We start from the raw sequence: 18,937 nt of genomic DNA on the forward strand, positions 1-18,937 counted from the left end.
TATTCATGCTCTGCACAGCCCTCGGCATAATCGCTCCGCAAACATTCATTTTCGCCCCTCACTCTCATCTCATCTTATTTCACTCTCTATAACCTGTGATTTATGCACTAATCTTCTAAATGTGATGAACGGTATGAAATACGGTCAAATATAGCGTACATTTTTTAATTTTATCATTAATATTTATATTTTTTTACACGATTTACGCGTTTAAAATATTTTTTATTTGCATATTAAACGAATTTCATGCGACACCGTGGAAAAATGTACACCGAGTGTGCATTCTCGTAAAAGATAATTTGTCATAGATTTCGTTTTATTGACGGGACGAAGACGAATACAATGAAGCATGCGAGTACAATAGCAACAAGACGAGACATCGCGACGCGAAGTGTCGCACGAGCTCATAAATGGGCCAATGAAGGGGTGGGAAACCCGTGGAATGTTCTACGTTGCACTCTATATTCTTCACGGTCAGATTGCTTGTCCAACTAGCTTGTCTTAACAATTAAATTAAATTAAACAAAACACTCTGTTTTATAGATATTTTACGTGTTTTTTGGAGAAGAGAAAAAAGATGTATCTTTATGCATATTTTAACGTATTGATTACGAAGCAGAAATGAAACAGCTGCTTATGTTACTTAAACAAGTTGCTAAAAAAGAAATCTAAATAATTCTATTTAAAAAAACGAGAAAAAAATTTGCAAAACGTGTGTCGGACGATGCGGCCAGTTATTTCGATCATTTTTATCAGGCAAAATAAGAAAGGCCGAAGTGACGGCTGACTTGGCAAAACAGTAGCTAATGGAACGGGAATGCTAAAATCACATTCGAGAGGTTTTCAAAGATGTCAAAATCCACCATGTGGTGCCGATAATGGACGCTCCCCTGCTCCACATGCGCTGCATTAAGCGAACATTATTGTCTTAATGTAAAAATTGAGACGTAACACTTGTTTATTTGATTATATTTAAACTCTATTTGCATCATTTTATCTTTATATATTTCTTCAGTTATCTCACTTTTCGCCAAGTACCGTCTCGATTTTTCATGAAATCAGAACGTGGAACTTAAAGCTAACAGCCTTCTTGCTACCTTTTCTCGGCGCCAAAAGCCTTCGTTTATACTTGGCTGAAACTTTCATCGAGATCGGGAAATTTTGCCACACGTGTTACTGGCGATAATTTTATCGCGATAATTTTCCCACGAAGCAAGGTAAAGACATAGGAGAAACCCGTGTCTAATGGGGTCGTAAAGGCAAAATCGCACGTTTCGCGTGAACGCGATGTCCATTATCGTTCCCTACTGACCTCGATACACCATACTTTTCATTTCGCGCACGTTTCAGGTAAGAACAGGTAATATCAGAGCTAGGCATGGATATTTTTAGTATTAACTCTTAAAATATTAAGCTACTACTGATCGTGATAAATGTTATGCGGAAGCCATTTTAATTTGAAAAAAAAATGAAATAAAGATTCTTGCTGATGCAATTATTAAAAATTGCAGAGGAAAAAGCAACATTTGTTTTTAAAAACTCTCGTCAAAAAATTACGCGATAGAACTGGATGCGTCCTATAAAATCTGACGCATCGCTTCACTGGAAACTCTTGAGTGCCCTTTAGAGAAAGTCCCACCCTCAGAGTGAGCACTTTTATATTTAGCAATTTAATTTTAAACTAAACCTTCTAAATCGATAAACTTAGTTTTTTCTCGCGCAAATCGTTTTCTTTATTGTCAAATTCAAATTTCTTATTATTTTATTCTGCGATCGATATTTGTGCGGTAATACAGCTAACACAAGACAGTTGTGTGTTTGCTAAGAAAGTAAACAAAAAAAAGGGATTTTTGCGATCAATTATTATGACATATTTTTAAATCTTCTTAAATATAGATAATGAACGCTACAATTCGATAATAACGTATTCCAACCTCGTTTGTAGGTCACTTCGAAAAGCAACTTAACATCTCACAAACTCTGAACATTCCTTAAATAGATCGTGTCAGAGCGGAAAGTTTAGAAAAGATTTATTTTCAAGTTAGAAGTCTAGTATGAAAAGTTTGAAGATGAATTGAGAGCATTGTAAAACGCGCAATATTATCTCTAAATTATTCATTTAGTTTGAATAACATAATCAAAGTTGAGACAATAACGATCGGATTCATCAATAATTCTTATATAATTTTTAATTACCGAAAACATTTCTCTATTTAAGTAAGTAAGTATTACTATTTTTTTTTGTTTAAAACATTTTTACTTAAAAAACGTGTTTTCAATTTAACGTTAAATTCTTTCAGAAAAATTTCATATATTGATTTCAATACGTTGTTTATGAAGCCCGAGAGATTGCGAACAATTGCGAGAAATTAGAGAGTCACACACATTGAAAACGAGTATTACGATGCGATTGTCAGAATTCAGATTGAGAACAAGAATGATTTATGAATTATTTTAAAAAAATTTTAATTATATTTAAAGCAATAATATAAATTAATATGCAGTTTAATAATTTGAAGAGAAAACTACACAAAAACTTTGCCGGCGATCAATAAAACTTCCTTAGGAATTATTCGACGAATTTATCCGTTTCTCACGAGTAAAGTATTTGTCATCCTTCTAGTCCTTTTATCTCAGAAAACTCCTATTTTTATCCAAGGGTGGCGACAATCTGGCGATACTTATCAACGTGACTGTGTAGCATTACGTCTCTCACCTAACACGCCACAATTTTTTTTTTATCAAGATCAAAAAAGGATAAGATACTATAAATTGCGATTATTTGATAGAATAGAATAAAAATTGTCTAATTGTAGTACATTTTTGTTATTTAAAATGAAATAGAAACATATTATATATAATAAATTTTTATCGTTCAAATTAATGAATTTACTGTCAAGAAATAATTCCACGAAAAGTCTGCGAGATGATTCCAATTACGCAACGTCAGGCTACTCAACGTTAAATTAGTTGTAGGCTGAATTCCAACAATAAGCTGTCACTGACTAATTGGTCAATTACAGACCGGTATCATTGAAGACCACGATTCCGACATATCGGAATTTTGCGCGTTTTATTTATATAAGCAGAGCTTATTTTTGAAATATTTTTAGAACTTCTATATTTTTTGAATAATTAATGTTGTGCAAATTATATATATTTTTGATACAATTTACGATAAAGATGTATTAAATGCTAATCTCCATAATACAATTGTAAAATCATAAAAGTTTAGTTTTATAAAAAAATTAGTTTTAAAAAATTTATATTAATATATGTATGTAAGAAAATATATAGAATATTTTCTAATGATATTGTTTTAATATTATTGTCAAATTTCACAGTTTTGTGAAACAAAGTTCTGATTGTAAACGTGTGAAAGGGCAGCGAAATTCTAATTGTCTCCTACAAGTCACTAATTACTGATCAAGCTGCGATAGGAATGCATTGTGTACACTGTAGCATCGTGCAGTATCCCCTGTTGCGTAGTTAATTGCAGTAGACAAGTGATCTGCATTCGCTCGAATATAATTATGGAACATTTCGATGGCCACATATGTATTTGTGGTATAATACGAAACGACTCAAAATTGGTAAAAATATGTAAATCAAATAATCTATCAAATAATCTATTTATATGTATTTTATCAATTAATATAGTTTCGTAATAACGTAACATTTACACGATAGATCTTAAAATAATTAGAAGAACTTTTATCTTTATACTATATATCTTATGCAATATATCTATTTCGGTGTTTGAAATGCAATATTCTTAGTAATTTTACACCGCTAATTTATGAAGTGAAGTATGCACCAGATAACATCCGGCTATGTAATTATTCAGTGTAAGTTTCTAATTACTGATCGTACCTTAGAGATAGCGATCGATCCTTACATTGTGCTTAACCATCGCGGTTGTAACATGCTCTCCATAAGTACCTTTAGTAACTGATACAATCCGATAACACTACCCAGTAACGCTATTATTAGCGTTTAACGAAAATATAATTTTGAATAGCCTTGTGTTTTTGATTAATTCATAGTAAACATTGTGATGTTCTCTTTTATATCTTCTCTTTGCGATCTGATCGCGATGGCACCGTATATTTACCTCTTGGCAGTGAATTTCTTATCGGCGTAGACCTTTACGACCTCACGACATTCATTTGATGCAATCTTACGAGTTGCAGTAACTTGTCCATCGAGAAACTAGATATTATGAAAATCGTGGTACCACCTTTTTCATTTTTACTCGGAACACAATAACTTTAACATAATTGTTCCTCAGTTTCGAGATATTTTTTTCAGATATCGTATATTTCCTTTTCTTTCATTTTAATTTAAGTCTCGTACGGTTGACTATTTTTAGAAATGTAGAATTTTCTTTATTAAAATAAGGAATTTATTGCGATTAAATTGGTTTTTCGAAGGAAAGAATAAAAAAAGGAAAACTTGTATAATCACGTAACGATCAAATATTCCGAATAATTAATTATTCTAATTAATTATTTCTCTGATTAATTATTTCTATGATTAATAATTGATTTTGTAACATTAAAAAGGACGGGAAGTATATGTTACTCACTCTGTCTGATTATCTTCGAAAGTTAGACTGCCTTCGGTATGCACGTATTGCTTGCCGGGTTTTGCGGTGCCCTCCACAGTGCGATAGGGAATGATAACACGACCTCGGGCCCCACTGTAGCGTATCACTCGTAGGGGATGCTGGCCCACACTTTCCACTAGCTCCACGTCTCTTTCAGGGAAACCAAATATGCCGCTGTGATCATCATCCAAAATCATTACTGTCGCCAGGCTTGGCGAGACGAGCATTGCTGGCTGTGACACGTTACTGAGCCTAAAAAAATCAGAAAATTCTCACACTAATTTATTAGGTATTAACAAAAGAATAATAGTTTAGCAAAACGATAGCACATGCTATAATAATAAAATTTTCAAAACAAAAATGCTGCTTTAAGTCGTCATATTTGTATTTTTAAAAAGGAGATATATCTATTTTTATAAGTTTTATTTATTAAAGATTAATTAAATTTTAAAATAATTAATTAATATTTTTTCTGCAATCACTGTGATATAAATAGCTTTTACGTCCTTCGGATCGACAAGCTCTTGATTGCATATCCTATAATTCGGAGGTAGACAAATCTTTTATTTTCCGTCTAAAAATGTCATCTTATAGAATACTTTTAATCAGATTTGCAGATGATCCGCTCTATAATTTCAACGCTGAATGTTGGCCATTCAGAGGAGATTTCTCCAGGATTTTATTTTTATCTGGCCTCCTTTGATATCTTTTCTGAATAAGATGCTTTTTTGCTTTTTACTCTTATCTAAATTCTTCTATTTTATTTCGCGATATAAACAATAGTCTTTGTTTTCTACATTATTTATTTATTTATTATATTTTTATTATTTATTTAATATTTATTTATCTTATTTATTCTGCTTTTTTTATAATAACGCGCTCATTGAACGAATACTATTTGCGCGAGATAAGAAAATCTATAGTTTACACCGATAATTAAATTCAAACTCGTGAGGCATACAAAGATTATTAAGTAACAATAGTTTTCTCCTCGACCCACATCGCTAATAATCGCTGCAACACTTTTCTGTAATCGATGCAGAAATACAGAAACGAGCGAATTTAATATCCTCCGCGGGTTATTTTCATCGAATTATCAAATACGTTTATCTCAGCGTACATTTTACTTATAAATTTAAGTGTACATGCATGTGCGATTTTTGCGCGACCTCACGATGCAATCTGACATGCAAAGTTACGTTCCAAATAATTTAAATATGAGGCTACCTTGCTTGTACAATTTCTAATAATGGCGTGAAATAAAAGAGTCTGCACGGAGAAAATTTTATATCAAAAATTATTATGTACGGCAGTACTCGCGGACTGTGAAGGAGTTATAAAAATTTTTATTATGTTTTTCACATAGTATTTAAACTTATAACTCCTCTTATTGTGCGCGACTACTGCCGTATCATAGTAATTTGTTATATAAAATTTTCTTCGTGTATTCGTTCTAGTTATACTTTATTGACCTCACCGAGAAACACATCTCCGTGCTTGCATAAAATATAGATATATACACGTAAAAAGATCGAAAGAAAAAAAGAGAAAAATATCATGCAAAAGATATAACTAAAGAATAGCTCTAAAGTCGGCGGTATATGTGATACCAATCGAACATCTTTTATCATTTATGCGTAAGCGTATTTTTGTAATGCGACAAGGGAGCAATTTCTTTCTACGTAAACAGACTGAATTAATTATAAACATTTTCCTCGTAACATTATCATTGTTCAATTTTAACGATTACGACATTTACAATAAAAGAGACAAAGAATACGGGAAATAGAAATAAACTAATTAAATATATGCTGCTTAATTGAATATACTAATCATGTAGTAATTGCATTCTGTGTGTATAAATGTTAATTAAGAATGCTAGTAAGAGCTTGAGTTTTATGAAGAAGAATAGTCACGCTAATCGCTCTTAATGCCTTTGATTAAATCAATTAGTAACGGCTTATTCGCTGATTAAATTGCGGATGCCACTTGTTTGAAATGAATTGGATGATTGCCCCTTCGCCGATAGTCAATGATCATAGTACGCTAGATGCATTATAGATGCACTTTGAAGAACCACGCCTCTTTCGAAAGCGAACCCGATCGCATAAAATTGTTTCTACATACAGGGTGTTTCATAATGTCCGTGTCAACGCTCGTGTGCGAGTAGAGTGCGGTAAACTGAGTAAAAAAGTTCTTTACCGTTTTGCAATTTTCGCAATAATAATTGAGATATTAATTAAAAAGGATTGACGAATAATCGCGCGTTGCACGCGGCTAGACCGTAGGCTGTACATACACTCTAGGCGTGACAGCAACGAGGATCGCACGGCAACGGAAAATAACAACGCATGGCGAGAGCAAGAGTAATACGTGTTATTATTTTTCGTTGCCGTGCGATCCTCGTTGCTGTCACGCCTAGAGTGTAGCCGTGCGCAACGCGTGATTATTCGTCAGTCTACCTGCACACGAGCGTTGGCACGGACATTATGAAACACCCTGTATATAATATAGTGACTTAAAATGCCACAAGCTATCTAGCCACCATAAATTATTGAGATTAGCATAATAATTATACGTGATATACAATTGATAAAAATCTAGATAATAAATAATATATATTTGCGATTATTAATATCATATAAGTAATTTTTTGCAATCTAAATTTTGCAAAACCGAATACAAAAATTTTATTCTTGATCGAATTTCTCAAGTGGATTTTTTAATAGAATCTTAAACTGAGGATATAAATATCGAAATATTTATTCGATTTTAATGTTGAAATATGCAAAATCGTAAAGAATACGATGTTTAATGAAACTTTAGCGAAAGTATAATTGTTTTAATTTTTTAATGTGAAATATTATTCTCCTCTTCGAAAATATGTTATCATTTTGCAAAAATAATGATCATTTCACCAACCTAACGTAGAAATGCTCGTCTTCTTCAAACAATTCATCATCGATAACAGAGAGCTTGATGGTCTTATTGGTTTCGCCAGGTGCGAAGTTTAGAGTGCCTTTAGCGCTGACATAATCAGATCCTGCTTCGGCGGAACCATCCTCCGTGCAATAATCCACACTGCAGGGTCTGCTGAGATCGCCTCCAGCTCTAGTAACTCCCACTTCGAAGGTTCCGACGTTCTCCATCACGGTATAATGACCGGGTTCAAAGAACACTCTCATGGCATTGACGTGTTCAATGTCGATACTCTCGGCTTCCGCTTTCTGCAACTCGGCCTTGACCTCGCTGAGGTCACTTTGCGCTCTTTCGCTGATCTTCCTACTAAGATTCCCCGCGCCCACCATTTTTCTCGTAGCCTGCACTCTGTAAAAAGCCCTGCTCTTCGGGCCCTTACCCAGTACCTCTTCGTGAGCCATGACTTCCAATTGTTCCAGCGGTAGAGCAGGGTACTTTTTGCGCAATTCTTTCAAAGTATTAATGTAGTCTCTTCGAGTTTGCTCGAACTCCCGCGCTTCAGGGGAGTCAGCATCGGCCAGGCGGTCCACCATGCCGTGGAGACCATCTTGTTGAGGCTTGATCTCCAGCTCCACCCCCACCTCGGAATCCCCGGCCTCCGCCTGTACGATCACACCCCGCTTGTTCATTCGGTAGCCCTTGTTCAGATATTTGTAGATCAGCAGCCGTCGATCGGCGACGTAAGCCGTCAAAACTGTGGCCGGGAAGAAAGAGAAGGTCAGTATGCCTTCCCAGACCTCCAGCACACCCGGACTGGAGACCGCCAGGATAATGTAGAGCCACACGTAAGCGAAGATGCTCCAAGTGGCCGTGACGAAAAACACACGCAGATGCTTTATCTTTCGGGTCTCTCCGTTAGGAATCACGAATACGCATAAAGCAATGATGACGAAGAGATTGTAGGCGGCGGAGCCGACGATCGTACCCGGACCTAGCTCGCCAGCCTGGAAATTCTTCGCCCAAATCTCGATAATGGACAGCAGAATCTCAGGAGCGCTGCTGCCGAGCGCCATCAAGGTCAGATTGGCCACCGTCTCGTTCCACACTCGCACCACGACGATCTGCGGCTCTCTGCCCTGACGACGCACCACAAGCTCTTTCTCCTTGGACGTAATCACCTCGATAGCCGCCATGAAGCGATCGCTGATGATCGACACGCCGATGAACAGATACAACAACAGGAAGAAGTACACCAGGCCTCGAAAGATGATGTCAATTAGATGCAGGTTTTCCACCGGACGCCAGAGCGGCATCACTAGGCCCGGCTCGCAGCGCACCGAGTAATTTCCCATCATTTTGCCCGAGTTGCGTGTCTCGAAAACTGCAGCTGGAATTTGGTGTGATCTTCTAACAGTCTAGTCGGTTTTATTTTGCGAAAAAAGTTCCGTTAGGTTTTTTCGTTTCTCATTCAGAATGACGAGCGATTTTCTTACGGTGTTATCTTGCAGAAAACGTCTCTGAAAAAAAGTAGCAGAGAAGCGAAGCAAATTTCTGCTTTTGAATCTCGAGAGAAATAATTTAAACTTGAAGACTCGTTGTTATTTTTTTCTTTTTTTACCGCTTTTCCTTTACGATTTTTGCTTTCTGTCACATTGACACTGACACCAGCGGAGCAAAATTTAGTGCAGAATGCATAAAATTCCGACGAATCGCGATCGCGCGCGTGATATAGATATGCTCGTTGTTACTGACAAGAAGGGGATGATGCTTCGGAGCTTTCTCACGAACAATAATAATTACAGCGTCGAATTGCAGTGTCTTTGATTAGTTGAAGCTAATTTCTCCAATCTTTTTATTAATTAGCTTTGTTTACCAATTCTTGAATATTGTTTGCTTATCAGGCAGGTTTTTTGTCTCTTTTTTTTCTCTCTCTCTCTCTCCCTCTCTCCTTCTTTCTCACTGTTCTATCTTTCCTTGCACTCACGCACTCCTGCTCCGTTAATCTTCTTCCTCACACACACACTTGCCCTCACCGGAGAGATAAACTAGAACCGGGCCGCCCTGAGGAAAGTGCATCGGCGTTGGGAACCGGCTACCGAGGGAACCCGCCGATACCACCGCGGCAGTGAGCTCCCATCACGAAGCGGACCCTTCGACACCACGGGGTAGATAGAACCGTACCGGGCCGCGTTCGAACGAACACTGAAAGAGGAGAGAGAGAAAGAGAGGAAGCTAGAGGAGAGAGCGGCCAGACCGAGTGGGGAGTGGTGTCTCGAGCTAGCCAGACGCGGCCACCCCGTTTTCCTGCCTCTCTCCTCGCCCTTTAGCCTTCTCTCTCGTCTCACTCTCTAGCCTCATCCTCGTCGGCCACGACACGCCGACGATGCTTCCGTCCTCGTCTTCGTGATCATACCGACAGTACCGCCGACCTCGTCTCCACGGTGCTCCCGTCCTTGTCTACTTCATTGCATCGACGATATCTCTGTTCTTGTTAACTTTAGTGTCGACGATCCTCCCGTCTTTATTCAGCTCGTCGCAACGACGATACCTTCGTCCTTGTCTACTGTACTGCACAACGATAGTACCGCCGCCCACGCCGTAGTATTTCCGTCTTCATCTACTTCATCTATGCCAGTGGTGCGTCCGTCCTTGTTGACGGTTTACTGCACCGACGGTACCAAGCTTGCCGGCAATATCTCTGTCTTCATCGTTCGCGAAGAGACACCACCATCTTCCGCGTGTTTGCGGGCGTTTCTCTGTAGTTTGACGCTCTCCTCGTCACGCTTTACAGCACAGTAGCATTCTGTATTTGTTTGTGCGCAGAATGCCTAGAGTATCTATTTCCCCTCCGAGCATTCCCCGCTTTCTTCCTTTCTCTTCATCGCTTTTTCTGCACCCCGTTTTACTTCCGTTCGAACCCTCGCGTTGCACCCTTCTCTTTGTTTCCCCTCGCAGCGAATGCTCCCTCTTTCTCGCTTTATATCAGGGGTGACCATAGCGCGGCTCTTGTAAGTTTCACACACGCCTTAAGCTCGCTCTAAAAAGTTTCAACTTTCTCAGTAGAGATTATTTAAATAAGCATCAATAACATATTTTGTACATACAGGTTTTTCAATCTAGATGACTAGATTGTTAAACTTAAATTCACTTGTATTATTTATCTCAGAAGTGTGCATGCATCCGTAATTCTCTGCAGCTTTCTTTCGAAAAAATAACTTTTTACGCTTACATATTTTTGCTTTCGGAGTACAAACCCTTGAATGGTTCTTCCGATACTGCCTCTCGTATTATAACTCTCACAGATAGTTGATTACCACTGTTCTTCGTGAATCTACTCACGCTACCTCCCAATTTACTATCTTTGTCGCTTTCAGATCTCTTCTCTCCCAAACTATCCACGCCTTTGCCCTTTCACCCCACGTTCTCCATCCTCGTTACAGCTTGTACTCTCCTTCACCCCACCCTTTTTCATCCCCATCCATGACTCCAAACTAGGGGCGCGTACGCAGGAATGATAAAACGTATTCAAAACCCTACACCTGCAACACAAGCTATTATTAACATAATTATTACATTTTTTTACAATAATTTAAATTTTTCTCTATTTAGAATCAAACAAGATTTAACGTACAAAACACTAAGAGAATATACACGACAAAAATGAAGGAATTGAAATGAAAATTTTAGCGCATCCTCGAAATAAATTCCTCTCTTACAAAGTTTCTTCGTACGTCATTGATCTAGACGCGATCCTCGTCATACTAGAATTTACACCCTCTTCCCGTCCTCGTCACGCCGCACCCCTTCTCATACCGCCACCCTGATCTGCACGTTGCGCGTGCGTGCCTCTCCGTGCATAACCGACACCCTGAAAGGAGCAAAGGCTCGCCCGCCTCAACACCTCGTGTTATAGCTGACTCGATATATGTATGAACAATATAGTTGTCGTTAATTCAATGATTGACTAATAAGGTAATCATTAATCAAGTACTCATTATTTGAATTAATCATTAATTATAATTAACAGTTAATTATAAAACAGAAAATTATTTAAAGAATCAAATAGTATAGGCTCGTTTAGTGAAAATAGAAAGAATTTTCTAACAATGTTTAAATCTGTTGAATGATTCTTTGCAAGATGGAGAAGATGAAGGTAGAGTGAAACAGAAAATTTTACAGCCTTCGGAAATCGTAGCAATGCCAGCTTAGAAATTTGATACGAAATACTGCACGCGTTTCTTTCGTGCTGTACATACCACGTCAGTTTGTTATTATGTTCATGTTATAATAATTAAAGCCAGAAAACTTGGAATGCACACTGAAAGTTGGGTTTGAAAATTTTAGAAATGTTAATGAAAATATACCATTAAATCGCTATGTATGAATTATTGATTTTATAACAATGGTTTTAAGTAAATATACATAATATTTTGCAAAAATTTATATTAATTTATTAATAAATGCATATTTATCAATAGAAATCAAAATATCACGAACGCAAAGAATACATTGTAATATGTAAATATTACGACTTGACAAGGCCGACTCGTTTGGTGAAATTACTTTATCCATAGATTACCTGTAGATTCGTTATGGCGTTAAGATAAAAATCAATTTTACTCAATTAGAAGCCGCACATTTCGCGGAAATTTATTCTATTGAGATTTATTACATGAATAATTGACGCAAACATATGCAAAATGATATAATTTCAGACATTTTAATCTGTCATGTATTTATCTTTAATTTTAATTTATTTACTTGTTTTATAATACGATATGTATAGTAAAACGCTCTAAAAACTTGAAAACACAAAATTTTGAACGTAAAGAATATTTGATAGTATATACAATTTTTTTCATTCTATGTTAAGAGTTTCGAGAATGACGTTTAGGATTTGATGAGGTTGTCTCGTTCGCGCTGTAGCCTCTGTCTTTCTTTTTCTCTTGCGTTAGGTTTATATCGGCAGAAATATTGTTGTTCTCTGCATACTTCTCTTCTGCTTTGAAATCAGAATCGACACGACTTTGTCCGTGTTATTATTCTGTTATCATTCGCGACAACATTCAATATCACGGTGAATCGTTCTGTATCGGCGCGTAATCCTCTCCAATAGTTTCTACTACCCTTACTACTCCCCGCAATTTTTATCTCATCCTTTCTATCGTTGGTTATTGTGATTGCGATAAAATATCGAACGATGAAGTGTCGTGCGATGGCATTCGAGATTTATTTTTGTTCGACAAAATGCGCATCGGTAATGCCGTTTGAAATATCGATTTTTGTATTCGCATCGCGAACGCGTGTGAAAGACTGCAAGGACAAAGGAAGACGATGTTCAGAAAAGGCATCGGATTCCGACAGAGTACACAGGATCATTTATTTGTTATTTGCAAAATATTACATATGAAATACTTGAATAAAATTAAAGATAGTGCAATTATTTTATTACATGTTAAATATAATTGATAAGAAATGCTTTTATGATACTCTAAAAATAATCACATTTAATAATAATCTATTGACGAAAATTAATAAAATAATTAAAAATTTTTAAAAAAGCTCTCACTAAAGGTTACGTTTTACTTTAAAATATATAAAAAATGTTTATTATGAAACTATTTAGAATAAATCACCATCATAATCATCATCATCATCATCATTATCATTATTACTATTATTATCATCATCCTTTTTGTCCAGAATACGCACCTTTCCTATATGCACCGTCAAATGAACTGGAAGTAATTTGAAAGATTCTACTTTAAATGTGTCCATAGGATTTTCATCGAGATACACATGTTTCAGTGAATCGATACCAATCAACGATACATCATCGATCTTGGTGAAGTTGTTTCGCTCAAGATGCAATTCCTGAATGTTCCACGGCAATACCCATTTCTGCGGTAGTTGTTTGAGTTGATTTCCGGAAAGATCCACATATTTTAGATACTCGAGATTGACAAAAGCCGAATTCTCAATTGTAGTTATGTGGTTATTTGATAAGTACAAGTATTCCAGATTTTCCGAACGACAGAAAACAAAAAAAATCATGATACGGTTCTCAGTTAGATCCAGGCTCTTTAGGTAACGCATCGGACAAATATTCGGCATGGCGGTGAGTTTGTTATGAGCTAGAGAGAGATTAATCATCCTTGTAGTATGATTAAATGTGCTTTCGTGCATATTAACGATCTCATTGCCAGATAGATCCAAGTATCGTAGATTATTCAAGTCTCCAAAGGCATCCGATGTCACTTCTGAAATCTTATTCCTGGATAAGGACAAATTCTGCATACTAAAAGCGCCTTTCAAGGATATAGATGCATCTCGACAATTTTCGTAACACACTTGGGTAATAATGTTGTTGTCCATAATAAGCTTCTGCACATATCTGAAAAAAAAAAAACGGTTATTAATATATCTTTATCGATAGCAGTAATAACAGTATTAATGGTAACAATGTAAAAAAAACAAAATAGCTGTAATACTAACAATAATTAATAATAAACAACTACAATAAATAATAAAAGCGATAGTAATAATGCAATTCATTTAATTAGTTTTATAATTTATTAAATATTTTTGATAAGTATATTTTTTTGTAACGTCAAATTATTTTACATATAACTTTTTAGAAATGTTTTATTTTTATTTTTATTGGCAAATATTGCTTCCGTCATAGTGCGATTTGGAAAATTTAATCAAAGTATGCTGCAAACTGGCACATATCCTGTGATCTGTGGTTAATATAATTTTGAAATAATGTCTTGACATTATCCAAAATTTATGTTTTTATAAATAGATAAGAGAAAAGAATATTTGATAAATATAAAAAATATTTAGTTTTTAATAAATATAAAATAATCTTGAAAATTTCATGTTTAAATAGGAGAAAATATGTAATTTTATTTTATTTATAAACTTCGTAGTTTATTTTAATCTTTGAATAAAATTTTATATTATTTAACAATTTGTTGCAGCATATTTCCACATCACTTCTATTATATTTTATAGTTTTTAATAAATATGTCAGTTTTAGTATCTAATTTCTTAGAGATCAATTTTCGTGTTAAAAAAATTATTTACTTGAAAGTTGAAAATATATGGTATGTCGGTTTGGTATCTTTTCTCTAACAACGACAATAAGAGAAATAAAAATAATATCAATAGCAATCTGTCCAAAATTTAGTGTTTTATAAAGAAATAGATAGAATCAACTAAATGAAAAAGAGCAATTTAGCTAATAAAAAATAGATACCTGAGTTTTTCTGGCTCGACTCGATCGATTAAGTTGTTGTCCACATGAAGATGAGTTAACATTGGTGGAATATTGTCGAAGACGACAGGACTGGAGCTGATGCTATTATTACTTAGATGCAAATGATTCAAGTTGGGCGTTGCTCGATAGTAAGGCACCTGAAGGTTCTTTAATTGACTGTTGCATAGATACAAGTTCTGCAAGTTATCCAAAGCTATATAATCGATCAATACGTCTACAGTTCTACTATCATTATTATTGTTGATGAGCAAAGTCTGCAATTTGGTACTTCCAACGAAGGACAGCAACCTCTCTTTTGGAATTTTGTTGCCGGACAGATCCAAATATCGTAGATTCGACATTTTGTGAAAAGCATACGGCGAAATGGAACTTATCTCGTTATTATCGAGCTTGAGCTTGATAATAAAATTATTGCTGTTGATAAACTCCTCGCCAATTTTTCGAAGGCCAACATTTGACAATCTAAATTCCATGTCATACCAATCGAAGGGGGTTGTAGAAGGCAGTTCCCGTGGGGTGGTTGCCGGAGTCGACGCTAAGGTGATATTCGTTAGTGTATTACCATTGACAATGTTGGATTTAGCGAAAATCAGGTTGAAATCAGGACGAAAAGTTCTGCCCCGGTCTTGAGTCTTTACCAAGTGCAGGATGATAAAGATGAAGAAAATCGTTAATTTATAACGTAACATTGTCTGAAAAAGTATTTTTTAATTCATTTTAATTAATTTAATTTTAATATAATGCAATTTTATGTTTCGTGTGAAATAATAATGTATTAAAATTATTCATAGCACGCTTACCATATATACGATTTTTTTCTTCCGCTCGTTAAACACTTTTTACACTGTAAACTCACTCGGGTAGTCTGACACCTTTTGTCGCGAACTCGCCTATGTCGCCTCCTTATATACTGACAGTGATCCTTAGGGGAATCACCTCTCTCGCGCAACAGTGCCGGCTAAATATTATATAGCGTGTACCAAATAAAAGTTATGTATATTGCACTAATTAAATACGACAAATATTATATTTATTAAATGAATTTATTGTAGAATTTTATTTCTTCAAATTTACTATATTAATTTACAATAGCGCGTTTACCTATGGTTTTTGGGGCTTGAGCTCCTGGACGCCGCAGCTTCTACATATTCATAAAAAAATTTTTTATTTTTAATTATCTCCTTCTTCTTAAATGTGTTTCAATAGAATTTAATAAATATTTAAAATGTTAATTATTTACTGTTTACTCATTGGAGGAGGGAGGCTAGATTGAGGCGCTCGAAGATCACAAGCCCCTGGGCGCAAATTTTACAAACGGCCCTGTTAATTTATATAATGCAACTGACATTTACGTACTCTCTGATAAATTTAACTTGATTTCTAAAATGTTTACTGCCAAAATTAAAATATTATTTTGCTCTGGCGCAATATTTTATTTGTGATCTATAAGAAAAAATTATATTATAAAATTTTTATTTTTGTTTTTAATAAATTTATTTTATTTGCTCGTATAACTTAAATAATAATCACACATTGTAAAATAGTCAGAATTATTATTATACTTTTTTAAAATTGAAACATATTGTATGCCACGGGGATGACTTCTCATAAACTTTATGCATTCTTACAGCTAGTCTTACACAGTTATCAAAATTATCACCATATCTGTTGCTAAGAATTAATGATATAAATACTCTGAACTGCAAGAAGCATTCCGAGAAATGCAGACCCTTGATATATCATAATCACTAACCTAATATAATTTTCATTATTGCAAATCTTACGCAGCAATACAAGATAACGCAAAAAAGCCTTGAATCATTGCACTATTAAACACACATATTGTAAAAGTTACAACATTAATTGATTTTTATTTTGTCTTTTGTATATATGGATTCTGAAAATAACTTCAAAATTTTCCTGAACTAAAAGTTTCTTTATACATATATATTTATTCGTAACAAATAAAATTATTCTATAAAGTTTTACATACATTATTTGACTCGAAATTCTACCTTTGCAATAATTTTTTTTTTATAAGAATGTAGCAGCGTATTCAGCAATTAGAAAAGTTACTGCGCGATCAGTATCAACTAACAGATTCATGCTGAGATTCTCGAATTTTTTGATTATATATACAATATAGACTGTTGGTAAAATTATATAACTCCAAATGAATAAACCAGTGAAATACGAAACTAAAAGTTTTATTTAATAACAAAAGTGATAAAATCATAATACATTATTGGTATAAGTTACAATAAGAAAAATTAACGTAGTTGTAACAAAGTATTACAGCATTTGTAGTTTATAAATAAATTATTTTTAGTATGTGTGATAGTAATATAAAGATTAAGAAGCTTTATATATACAAAATACATGAAAATATGATTAACTATTATGAAACTAAAATATTTTAAGCTAAATAGATTGTCGTCATATTCGGGAGAGCGTCTAACTCTCTTGTTGATATTTTGTTAAAGAAATTATTTTTTATAGATAAATGTTGCAATGAAGAAATGTAACGAATTGGTAAATCAAAAATGGTTGAAAAATTATTTGAATTTACATTTAAATGTTGAAGATTTACAAGCGATAAGTACCAATTAGAAGGCAATTTCTTCAAGCTATTTTCTGACAAATCTAAATATTCTAATTTTTTTAAACCTAAAAAGGCATTATTTTCTATGTTTTCTATTCCATTGCCTTTTAATGACAATTTTTGCAAGTGTATGAGATTTGTGAATCTATTTGCTGATATATCTTTAATCATATTATAACTTAATGATAATTTCGAAAGTTGTGTAATAGTAGTTAATACAGGAACTTCTACTAGTTTATTATAATCTAATAAAAGCGTTTGCAATAATTCATTTTCAAAACGAATATTGGATATACTATATAAATTATTTTTTGATAAATCTAAATATTCTAAAGATGGGGTGTTAAAAGTACCTGTATTAAGTTTCGTACAATTAGATAAAGACAATATTTGTAATTTCATAGAAGTTATATCAATGTTTTCTATTGGATTTCCATCGAGAAATAATGATGTTATATTTGCAATATCTTTTAGTTTCAAATTTATTAATTTATTATTTTCCAAATGTAGGAAACGTAGTGAGTTCGGGATTTTGTGAAAAAATTGTTCGTCTATTGTAAACGCATTAATATTGATTAAGAATAGATGAATCAGTTGGGGAAATGAAATTTTAAAATCGTGAGCTATGGCTGATATATGGTTTCCGCTTACATCTAAATATTTTAAATTTGGTAAAGATATACCAGTACTGTTGAATACCAGGGATTGGTACATATCTTCTGTTTCTCTTGTATATTCTTCATCTATATCGTCTATAACAACCATATTTTCATATTCATTGGGCGTATTTTGATAACTTATGTCTAATACGTTTAGATATTGATGTTGTAAATATAATATATTATAAAGATTAATATAATTGTTTGACATATTTAAACAATGTAAGTATGGTACATTCCTTAACGTCAGGTTCGGTATTTCTTCTAACAGATTTTTTTGCAAATTTATGTGTCTTATCCCGTTGCACTGGATGATATTTTCTTTTATAAACCTTAAATTCATTTCTTCTAAATTCAGCGTTTCCAAATTTTCGCATTTTGTATCTTCTTTTTTTATGATTTTTATTTCATATTTTTCGTTTTCAACATTTCCGTTTGTTGAAATAAATTTAATAGATTCTTTTAAATCTGCACACGGTAGCAGCAGTAATGCAAGTAGTATTATATATTTAATCTGTAAGCACAATAAGAAATGATATGATATTAAAATTATACTGAAATTATAATTTATATTGATATTATATAATTTATATAAAATTAATGCATGGAATAGTATAAGGCATTGAAAATTAGACGTGTAAGCTTCATTATTTTGTAATCGATTTTTTAACAAAAATATGATTATTTGATCTTTTTTACATGTTTTTATTTTTTTATGTTATATACATTTTTTCATAAACAATCACATATTAAATTAAAAATTAAGAAATTTCCAAACCATGATGTCAAATTTTATTATAGATAAATGAACACAAAACATTTATAATTTCGTAGTTCTGGATCTATATTCTTAAGATCAATTTTTA

The 18,937-nt window shown here is 33.9% G+C and overlaps 2 protein-coding genes across 3 annotated transcripts in view; both read right to left on the bottom strand.

The window, feature by feature from the left end:
- Nucleotides 1-9,289, bottom strand: part of Calx (sodium/calcium exchanger 3) — a 52,945-nt gene extending 43,656 nt beyond the window's left edge. For both annotated transcript variants that reach the window (XM_067360291.1, XM_012364064.2), the window contains exons 1-2: nucleotides 7,532-9,289; nucleotides 4,589-4,861 (exon numbers count right to left, since the gene is read on the bottom strand). In XM_067360291.1, coding sequence (XP_067216392.1) covers nucleotides 4,589-4,861; nucleotides 7,532-8,883 — 1,625 coding nt within the window. In that variant the 5' untranslated portion in view covers nucleotides 8,884-9,289. The remainder of the gene's footprint in view (nucleotides 1-4,588; nucleotides 4,862-7,531) is intronic.
- A 3,594-nt stretch (nucleotides 9,290-12,883) lies between these two features.
- Nucleotides 12,884-15,720, bottom strand: LOC105670524 (leucine-rich repeat-containing protein 15-like). The gene is made up of 3 exons (XM_012364071.2): nucleotides 15,611-15,720; nucleotides 14,790-15,502; nucleotides 12,884-13,922 (listed from the first exon to the last, which is right to left on the bottom strand). Exons 1-3 carry the CDS (start codon nucleotides 15,611-15,613, stop codon nucleotides 13,151-13,153), a joined length of 1,488 nt encoding a protein of 495 aa, XP_012219494.1. The 5' UTR covers nucleotides 15,614-15,720; the 3' UTR covers nucleotides 12,884-13,150.
- Between the last annotated feature and the right edge of the window lie 3,217 nt (nucleotides 15,721-18,937).

This window comes from Linepithema humile, chromosome 8, assembly GCF_040581485.1.
Source record: "Linepithema humile isolate Giens D197 chromosome 8, Lhum_UNIL_v1.0, whole genome shotgun sequence".
Classification (NCBI taxonomy): domain Eukaryota; kingdom Metazoa; phylum Arthropoda; class Insecta; order Hymenoptera; family Formicidae; genus Linepithema; species Linepithema humile.

Excerpts from the sequence above, each read along its gene's own strand:
- LOC105670524 (XM_012364071.2), bottom strand. Across the intron at positions 13,923-14,789 it reads GTCGAGCCAGAAAAACTCAG|ATATGTGCAGAAGCTTATTA; the intron begins GTATCTATTTTT and ends TTTTTTTTTCAG.